This window comes from Pygoscelis adeliae, unplaced genomic scaffold (genome assembly GCF_000699105.1).
Source record: "Pygoscelis adeliae isolate BGI_AS28 unplaced genomic scaffold, ASM69910v1 Scaffold397, whole genome shotgun sequence".
In the NCBI taxonomy this organism is placed as follows: domain Eukaryota; kingdom Metazoa; phylum Chordata; class Aves; order Sphenisciformes; family Spheniscidae; genus Pygoscelis; species Pygoscelis adeliae.
In genome coordinates, this window is record NW_008825212.1 from 583,458 (window position 1) to 593,720 (window position 10,263).

Below are 10,263 nucleotides of genomic sequence, written 5' to 3' on the forward strand. Positions count from 1 at the left end.
CAGGAACCGGGCCTGCTCCCCCCACCCCTGCAGGAGCCCCTGCCCTGCCCCCCGGAGCTGTAGCACTAGCCAAGGGTCTAAACCCCTGCTGGGGAGCAGCAGCGCTGCTACCCCTGCCTGCGTGGCTGTAGAAGAGACAAATATGAGGGGTACGCAAGGGGGGGCTGGCCCCTCCAGGGAGCAGCCAGACCCGCTTCATGCAGGCGCAGCTGCCGCACGATGCACGAAGGAAGGTGGCAAAAGGCAGCTCACAACGCCGCTGCAGCACAGGCATTCCTAGCCCTAGCACCGGGCCGGCCCCAGCACTTGCTCCCCGCTTACCTGGTCAGGGTCTGTTAGCGCTTGGAAGAACTAGAAATCGAGGAGGGACACGGAGAAGCCAGGATGCTCCAGCCCCTGGACAGCAGAGCTCAGCCTTGGCTGCCATGAACTTCCCCAGGCTGCCACGAACTGTTGCTCCCCTTCCCCAGGGCTGTCCCATCCTCCTCCCTCAGGGCAAAGAAGATTTGGGCCCTTCTCTGCCTCCTTCTCCTCCTGTTGTTGCACAGCTTTCTGCCTGCACTCCACAGCCCCGGGCAGGTTAACTCCAAGTTGGCCAGCTACTTCTGCAGTGCCCCAGCAGACGTAGGCACAGCAGCGTGACGCTTCTGGCCCCGTTTCTGTTTCAGTGGAAGAACAGCACTCAGAAAAACAAACTCGCATTGCAGAGATGCTTTAGCAGAATATTTATTCAATGCCATAGTGAAGAGCAAAACTTGGTACAAACATAAACCCTCAGTGCCTTGCTCACTGCTACACCGAGCCAAGGGAGGAGAGATTTCACAATCTTGGGGGAGGAGGGAGGAAGGCAGAGGCTGTTCCTTTGCTGTGTGACTGGACAGAGCTGGACGTGGATCCTGTGTGCACACACACGAAGGATTCCCTTGTTTCTGGAAGTCCTGCGATGACAGAAAACCTGAGTACAGGGGTTTTGGATAAAGCCACGGGCACCTGCTGGGGCACAGCAGAACGAGGGTGCAAACCCTCCTGCCAAGGGCCGCAGGAGCTGTTCAAGCCATCAGTGCACATCAAGACAGTATCATCTCCTGCCTCTGTTAAGTCTATTTGCAACCCAAGGCTGTGAGTGGCACAGACAACTGCCCCCGGTGCTCCCAGGGGAGTCCCAAAACACCTCCCCCAGCCCCTGCCTGGGATGCAGCTCCTCTCCAGACGTAGGCCAGAGCCCGGCTCCCAGGAGCGGCTGCAGCTCCTGGGGTCACCACCGGCCCCAGCCATCTAGGCCAAGTCAAGATTAGGAGCTTAATTTTAGACTCTTACATTTGGGTACCTGCTGGAGGGAGAAAAGCTTCAGGGACAGACAGAGAGTAAACACCACTGAGTTCGTAATCACTTCAAGGGAGCCAGCTCCACCCTCAGAGGGGTCCCTGGGAGGAGCTGGTCACCGAACCCACGGCAAGTCAGCCCAGGTGGAAGGAAGCTTATTCAACTGTTCCTTCGGGCAGAGGAGGGCTGCGCTCCCCCAGCCACCTGTGGGTGAAAACCTGCAGCCGCCCGTGGGTGCCTACACAGCTATCCACAGAGAACACACCCAGAGAACCTAAAGTGCCACAACTTGAATAGCATGGGGGGGAAGGTGACCACGAGACCCACCAGCCATCCTCACAGCTGGCCCCTTGGGAAGGGACAGCAGATCCTCTGGAATAAATACGTTACCGATGCCATAGCTTATTTCAGTGCTACTTAGCAGAGGAAGACAGAGGCAAAGCCAGCACCATGTTACCACCAGCCCTCCCCGCTCTCAAGTTTGGAAACTGGCGATATCAACACGTAGTGGCTAACAGAAGGCATCGACAGGGCACTGGCTGCGGCCCCGGGGGCCGCACGGGACGCCAGCCAGGGCCCCCCAGCCCCGCCTCCCCCACTGCCCTCTCGCTGCCCTCCAGTCCCTGCTGCCCCCCGGCACCAAGACGCCATGTGGGAGGAGGCACTCAGCATTACCCAGCAGCCAGACGAGTTGCCCGTGGAGGGTTGGGACAAACAAACATTAATAAAATTACTATATGTTAAAAGAGTCCTGCAGTAAGGCAGCACAGCACTGTACCGCGGCTTCTGCCAAGTGCTCTGCAGCTGGTAGCTCTCGGCGAGGTCAGCCACGTCCCCGGCTCACACAGTACAAACGCTGGAGACGTGCCTCAGTCTGTTCTCGGAGACCAAAGCTCACCCAGAGAGAGCTGTGACCAAGTAGCAGCGTTTGTGAGAAGCTGTGGGGAGCCCACCCTGCAGCGACCAGCTTGGGCTGCTGCCCACCAGGCCCAGGAACAGGCCTTCGGCTCTTACGTTCTGTCTTTGAGGCAGATGCTCCGAGGAGGAAGCCATTCCCGCTGCGGGGGTCCCTCCTGGCTCAGCGGATGGGATTCACGCGCCCAGAGCTCGTCTCTGTTGCGCAGGGCTCAAAGCTCTGCAAGCTCCAGAGGAGGCGGCTGCAGTGAGGAAGCTGCAGGAGCAGGTGTACCTGGGTTCAGCTTTTCTGGTTCATGAGCCAGGAGAAGAGCAGTTTCCTGGGCCTGGGCTTCCTGGCCTGCTGGACGCGCACCGCGCGAGGGGAGCGCCAGACCTTGATGGTGGTGTCGTCGCTGGCTGTCAGGAGCAGCTCCTGCTCCACCGGGCTGAACGCCACCGAGTTGACCACGTTGTCGTGCTGCAGTCTGGCCAGGCAGATGTTATAGTGCCGGTCCCAGATGTAGCCATGGCGATCCTCTGCCCCACTGCGGTGGACAAGACACCCGGTAAGGACGTCACCCCAGCAGCCCCGATAACCTGCCGCTCCCAACCACCTTCCTTCTACGCAGACGGGGGCAGAGGGTGCCCCAGCCTACAGCTGCAGCCCCGTCACCCGTGGGCTTCAACCTGAGCAGGCCAGCTTCCTCTGGGATCCAGAGGCTGTTTGAAGAGGCCCTTCAACTCGCCCCCATAGCACCTGCTGCCTGCAGCCCCCAAGAAGGGCATTTGCCACCCGCTGCCAAACATGCCACAGCCCAAGATTTCCCCTTTCCTCACTGATTTCACAACAGGACCAGGGCGGAGAGCCTTTATCAGCACCCTCCAGTTTGGTCCCTCTGCCCTTCACGAACCTCCCGTTTCCTGCTCTGCTCACAACGCACAGGAGTTTCCAGCACACGGACCAGCCCTGCTTGCACAAGCCGTCCCGCAGCGATGGCCCCAAGGCCCTCCCGGACACAGGGTCGGGATCCTGCCCACCCCCATCGCCACACACCTTGCTACGAAGTCCCTGCTGACATCCAGGAAGATGAAGAAGCACTCCTCGTTCGGTGTGTAGGCCCGATGCGCGCGGAGGGCTCTCTTCACCTCCTTCATTGTCTTCAGGTCGAACACGTGCAGATCGATCTCCTCGGCGATGGGGGGTGGCTGCATCGGGTCGGAGATGACGCAGTCCCGAGGCCAGGCACGGCTGTTCACGTACAGGTACCTTGGGGAGGGGAACAGAGGGGTTACCCTGCACCGCACCGCATGCGACGGAACTCACGGAGCCCCAGCTGTAAATGCGCAGCGCAGTCAGACAGGGCAGGGACCGAGCAGTTTCTCTGGTCCTTAGCAAGCCTGCATCTCAGCTCACTAAAATCCAGGCTGAAACACGGGAACACGCTGATGAAACGCTTCTTGCCATGTTTGGAAAGGAAAGGGCCACCACAGTTGGGAAGGTGGGCCCTAGGGGCTGAGTCAAGCCTCTTTAGTCCCATTAAAACCAACTTTAAGGATGGTGATGTATTGATCTGCCTTGGGAACAAGACACATTGGTGTGGGCAGCCCCTTCACTCTTACAAGGCTCCTTGCCTGACCCTATCCTGAACGGGGCTCAGCACCGCAGAGGGAGGAAAGCATTCCCGCCAAGATCTGGGGAGATGCTCAGGCAGTAACACGTGCCATCAGCACTAGGACATAAATGGGATGTGAAAGAGGAGAGCAGCTTACGCAGGCACCCTACTCCATCCACCACAGCCATTTCTTCTCCTGTTCACCCCGCAAAGCCCCTAAGCGGCTGTCGCCCACCCCCTGCAGTGCCTGAAGCCAGCACTGCCGCCCCGCCCCGCTCACCTGTGGTCAGGGGAGAGGCCCATGCCGATGATGTGCCCGTGGATGTCAATGACGTGATCCAGTGAGTCAAAGAACTCATCCGAGCGCCTCTCCTCCCCAAGCACCGGCCCGGCAGTCGTCATCTGATGGGGCAGGATCCTTTTAATCCCTTGGGGACAGAAAGCAGAATCAGGCAGTTCTGCAGGCTGCTGCCAGCAGGCAGCGGGGCTGGAGGAAGACCCCAGGCTTCAAGAAGGGCCTTCCCTTAGTGCTGCTAAGAAAGACCTGGCTCGCTGGCTGAGGCCCGGGACAGGGCTGCTGTCCCTGCCAGGCTCCTTCAAGCTCTCTCAAGTGGTGCTTTTGGCCAGGACGCTGCCCGTAAGGGACGCGCTGGCACGTTCAACCCCAGCCAGGGAGATGCCCAGCACCCGGCTGCCAACCCGGCTGGCGCAGCCCCACCTCGCTCCGAGCCCAGCCCCAGGCCCCCCGCAGCGCGCTCTGAAGCCCAAGGAAGCTGGGCTGGCCTGGGAGACACGCTGGTTGCAGAAAGGTTTTTCTCCTAGAAGAATCCTTGGGCTGGGCAATATCCAGCCTGGAGAAGGCCCAGCAGATGCACTGGCTGTGGCTGGGTTTCCCCCCGCCACTGTCAAGCGTAGGTGGGGGTCAGCCCCAGAAAGCTCCAAGAACAGGGGTTTAAACCCAAACTGGGTTCAAGTGCTTTACAGCTTTTGAACTTCCTGACTAAGGGAGACACGTGCTATGGGTCAAGCCCTCTCCCCTTCCAGCTCTAGGCAGAGCTCCCAGACACAAACCATCAAACCATCCCCAACGGCTTCCTGGAGGACTATGAGCCTCAGCGGCTCTTGGGCACACAGGGGCTTAATCCTCAGCGGGTCCAAGAGGAGCTGGAAGATGGCCCATCCCATCGCCCCTCTGAGGGAATCGCTGCCAGACACCCTTGATTTTATCCCCCTCCTGCAGACCGACAAGGTAGGGGTGACACCACACTGCACATCAAGTCCGGGTTCCTTCACAACATCACTGTGTCTGAACCTGGGCAGCTCAGGACCTTCAGGACAGGACCTTCACTCTTCCACCCAACTGGCGCTGCTCACCAGCATCTTCATCCTCATCTCCACAGCACTACACTCCCAGTTCCAAACTCAGCTACGTGGCCTCCACACGCACAAGCCAGCAGAACAGGCAGCTTTGCCCATGACTCAAGCCTGCCACCAGCACAAGGGAGACAGGACCTCAAAGGAGCTCAAAGGAAACTCCTGCAGAAGTACTTGCGTGCCACAGATCAGGCGAGATAGTGCCAATGCCCAGCAGCCGGGAGCACGGCTCCCACCAGCAGCTCCAGCCCAGCAGCTTGGCGAGAGACGAGCACAACAGCGAGCTCTTTCAAGTACCAGTTCCTTGGGGGCAGACAGCAGATGCACCAAGGCCGGTTCGACACACAAACCGATGGGCAAACATAACATTTTGCAGTGACTCATGGCTGGGAGAGGAGCCCAGCCAGGGCTCACCAAGCCAGTCTGGCCGCGGGCACTGGCTGCCGGCCAGGCAGTCACTGGAGTTCAAAGGCACCAAAACCCACGGCCCTGGGAGGCTGTGCTGGAAGTCGGCGGAGTCCAAGGGCAGGCGCTGCCTCTGCGCCACGCTTTGCCTTCGCTCGCTGCAGGCCCCGGCCTGCAAGGCAGCGTTTGCTCAGCCCGGTGGACCAAGACGCAGCGCCGCTTACGGGGCTGAGTCAGGGCAGACCACCCGCCACGCGTCCGGAGGCGGGCCAAGGTCCACTACGTCTGTCTGCAGACCCGGCCACGGACAGGAACACAGAGCAGAGCTACACTCGGTCCAGGTCACGTTCCTAACTTAGGTGGGCAAAGACCGAGTGACTTCTCCAAGTTGCCTACAGCTTTGGAAACTGCCTTTCCCTGCCTTACTGAGCTGTGCTGGTGCAGTCCAAGTAACAGGAAGGTTAGAAGAGCCTGCAGCAGGAGAGCAAGGCTGTAATTGTGCAAGCAGCACAAGGAACCGAACCTGTCTGGCTTTACAGAAGACTCTTCTTGCCTGGAAGCAGCTCTCCTCCCCCCCCGCCCCATTTCTACTGATCTGTCTGGTCCTTTCCACTGAACTTCTCTGCTGGCTTTAGGGGCTTTTGGAGAAGCAGCCAGACTACCTGCTTCTGCTCATCACTGCACCGGTTTCCTACAAATTCAGACTCTGCTAGTCCCAGTGCCTCAACAAGAGAGCCCCAGATGAGCAAGGGAAGTCCTAACCCAGAAAAAGGTCACCAGCAGCACCACTGCCTGGCTTGTGCTGCAACTACAGCCCCTTCTACCCCACTGAGCAAGGGGGCTGAGTGCCAGCAAGCTGCCTGGGATCAGCTTGCCATGGAAACACCCGCTGGGGCAGCTAATAGCCCACCGTGAAGCCTCTTCAGTGCCAAAACAGAGGTGCCCAAGTGTCTTACCAAGGCTGAAAGGCCACGTGATACAGGGTGACCACACACCAGGCAGTGGGGGAGGCAGGCGAGGCACAGGGGCACATAGGGCTCTGTCTCCTAGAGCCGAGGGGCACTGTGCAAGCAACATGCACGTGAACCCCAAGCTGCTCAAACCAGTCTTGCCCTGATGCCCTCTCCACCCCCACAAGGCAACAGGACTGAGGCCTTTCCACACGCTCCCATCAGGGCAATTGCTGCCCTTCACATCCACCCGCTTATGTGCAACTCATGGCTGATGTCCTTAAGTCAGGAGTTTGTTCTTCATCTTCTGCTCAGCCCTCACCATGACTTTCTTGTTTGGCCATGTGTCAAGCCTCGCAGCAACAAAACAACCCTCAGGCGAGCGCTTGCGTGTTGGAACCCCCTTCAGTAACCGCGGGCATCTCAAAAGCCTCCCGTATCGAGAATCCAGCAGCCTGAGCAAAACTGCAACTCGCTCACCACAAACAGGCAGCAAATAAAACAGGTCTTTTCCAGATTCAAATTCAGAGCGTAGCTGCAGCCCACACCCCCAGGGAGGCTGGCGTGCCCTGGGCGCGGACCACAGCCTTACCTATCTGGTGCGGGGAGTAGGTGAGGCATCCTGTGGTGAAGATTAAGTATTTTGTCTTGCTGTTGCTGTCCGTGGAGAGCAGGTTCAGCTCAGGCGGTTTAGTTCTGTTGCGTACGAACAGCTCAGCCACCTTCGTCTCCAACTCTGTCTCTGTCATGGCAGGCCTCACACGGCCCTCCATGATATCATCAAAGAACTGCTGCAGCCCGTCCTCTGCTGTCACACCCCCGTCATCTGGCAATTCCTGTACTGCTGGCTCCGGAGTCTGCTTGGGCTTGGCCTCCTCTTCCTCGCTGTCGCTGCCAAGATCAAAGACTGGGCAGGTGGAGGTGGAGGAAGCAGCTAGCTGCTCCTCATAGTCCAGGAGCAGGTCTGGGGAATCATACCGGCTGCAGTCAGCCACCATCACGGTCCGGATAGTGCTGGCATTCAGGTTCTGGATTTTGAACAGTCTCTTCACTACATTCACATTCTCGGACTCTATGCCCTGCAAGCAGAAGGGAGAAGTAAGCAGGAACCACCTCATGTCACTCCTACAGCTCAAACCAAAAGCCACCCGCCCAGACCTTGAGCCCCCACAGCGGACACCAGCCAGGCACCGACCTTTCTTCGCATTGCTATACGGAGCACTGACCAAGAGAACTGGCCCAAGAGGCTGGCCAGCTTTGTTGCACTCCTTCCCATCTTGGAGGTGGGCACACCGAGACAAAAAGCTCCTGCAGGCAGACGACAGCAGAGCTGGGAAACACAGAGGCCGGGCAGCCTTCCTGTCACCCCCCCACCTGAGGTCATTAGCTCACGACACTGCTCAGCGCTTTACAAGAACTTCAGGAACAGGCCTCCGCAATAAACACAGGTGGAGTGTGAAGTGCCATCCCTCTGGCCCACAAGCAGCAGAGGCAGAGGACCTCCGTGCTCCCGAAGTCTGCCTGTAGCCCTCAGCAGGACCAGCCTTGTTATCTGCTCCCAGACACAAGCAGCAGGTCTCTTCCTGCCTAACTGCTCTGGCAGTCTGCGGCCGCACTTCAACACCCCTGTCAAAGTGGGCAAGGTCCTTCCTCGCCTCTTGGAGATGGAAGAGTTAACGCTGTAGTGTCAGCACAGCAGAGAGATGTAGTTATGGGAAGGGTCTCTGCTACCAGAGGATTTCACCCGGGACCAGCATCAATCGTTCGTGTTAAAAAACACAAAATGCCAGGACGTGCAGCTGTGGCGTTGAGACAGAGGCAAAACAGGGAAGAGGAACACGTCCGAGCAGCACAAGTGCCAAAGAAGCAGCAAACAAGCAGTCTAAGGCCAGCACACTCTGATCTCCAGGTCTCATCACAGCGTAAGAGACAGCACCCGGCCCACAGAAATGTCAGCAAGGACAGGCAGGGCCGAGCTCAGCCTCCGGCTCCCGGGAACAATGCACTGAGCTGCCAAGTGGGAGAACGGCCATTGCTCGGATACATGCCAGACTACAGCCGTCCCAGGCCCAGCTTCATATTATCAAGGACCTCAGCAACCCTGCTGTGGTTCAACCACCCCCCTGTTGAGCAACACATGCTCTAGGGCGCTGCAGTCAAGTCCTCATCCCAATTAATGGGGCAAGAGTTAATGGAAGCTGAAGGTAGAGTTGGAATATTGCAATAGGTACCACAACACCGAGTGTGGAGAAACCTCACGCAAGGGTTGCCTCCAGCTCAAGGCCCTGAGGGCAAGTCAGAGGAGACAAACAGGGAGGACAGGAGGACTGGGCCATTCCCCGCTCACACCTCCTCTGCAGCTCTTCCTCCCCCAGGAGCCAGCAGGAAGCTGCACTGCCTGTGGAGCTGGAACAAAGGCACCTCACCTGGAAAGCGTTGTTCAGCCACAGCACAGAACAGGAGGTTATACGCCCAATCCGATGCAGATTGCCAGATATCAAGTTGGTTTCATTCAGCCAGCAGCCAAACACATCATAGGGTTTATTCCTCACCCTGGAAAGCAGCGTGAAGTTCTCTGGAAGGGAGGGGAAACACGAACGTGAGGCAATGGCTCCCGGCAAGGGCTCTGGAGAAACCGTGGCAGAAGACGCGGGAAGCGGACTCCCGTCTCCGCAGAGAGGCACTGATGCAGCACCTCCACCGCAAGCCGAGCGGCCACTGCCCAACCACTGTCCAGCTTCCAGTCACTACCACGGAGATAGATTATTTCTCTCTTCTACACAGATGTGTGGGGAGAGCACGCGCAAGGGAAACCAAAATAAAAGGGCAGCCAGATGGAGCCAGACCAGAGAGCGATCTAACCTCACAGCCCTTCTCCGAGCGTGGCCCAAAGCAGACACCCCAAGGACAAGAGCAAGTCAAACACCTACAGAACTTCACTCCTGCCCCTGGGCCTCAGGGCCTTTCTGAGCAAGACAGCTGTGCATTTAGCAGCACCCCTCGATTTTTGGCACAGTGGGACCGTAGCACAGAGATGGTGAGACAGAACGCAGTTGGGATTAGCCAGTTTCACAGAACTGCAGCAGAAAAGGTGAAGCAGACCTGGATGAATGTGCCTCAGAAAGCCACGTGAGACCTTAGGGTGGGACTAGCACCACTTGAGTCAGAAATGGTGGCTTCAAGACAACAGGTAACATGGATAACTCTTGCCTTGCCCAGATTGTCACTTAGAACGGAACTTAAGCGAGAATAAACATAAGCCACATTGCCTTTAGGTGATGACATGGTGACCTGAGCAGAGTTAAGGCTATCCAGAAGGTTTACCCTATGAAACAATCGCAGGATTGGGACCCTTTTGCACAGACGGCGGAAGGCAGGACAAGCAGAGGTCAAGGCCACTGCACACCCAAAGAGGAAGGGAACCACCATTTCACACCTCCCAGGAAGCCCCACTGAAGGCGAGGGAGGTATTTACCCATGCTGATGACGGCAATCTCTCCTGACGAGGAGTTGTGAGGCCCCACAAAGACACCTGACACCAGCAGGAGGGAGTCATCGGAGTTAAACTGGGAGAACTGTGTGTAGCTCCAGTTGTACGGTCTCATGTTGGAGCTGTGCTGCAGGGAGATGTCCAACTCGTTGCTCCAGATCTATAGACAGATGGACAAGCAGTCAGAAAGCTCTTGAGAAGCCTGAGAGCG

The 10,263-nt window shown here is 57.9% G+C and overlaps 1 protein-coding gene across 1 annotated transcript in view; it reads right to left on the reverse strand.

Moving 5' to 3' along the window:
- Positions 1-1,974: 1,974 nt before the first annotated feature.
- Positions 1,975-10,263, reverse strand: part of FBXW5 (F-box and WD repeat domain containing 5) — a 10,035-nt gene continuing 1,746 nt past the window's right edge. The window contains exons 3-8 of the mRNA XM_009329054.1: positions 10,038-10,212; positions 8,989-9,137; positions 7,155-7,641; positions 4,114-4,261; positions 3,275-3,487; positions 1,975-2,765 (exon numbers count right to left, since the gene is read on the reverse strand). Coding sequence (XP_009327329.1) covers positions 2,519-2,765; positions 3,275-3,487; positions 4,114-4,261; positions 7,155-7,641; positions 8,989-9,137; positions 10,038-10,212 — 1,419 coding nt within the window. The 3' untranslated portion in view covers positions 1,975-2,518. The remainder of the gene's footprint in view (positions 2,766-3,274; positions 3,488-4,113; positions 4,262-7,154; positions 7,642-8,988; positions 9,138-10,037; positions 10,213-10,263) is intronic.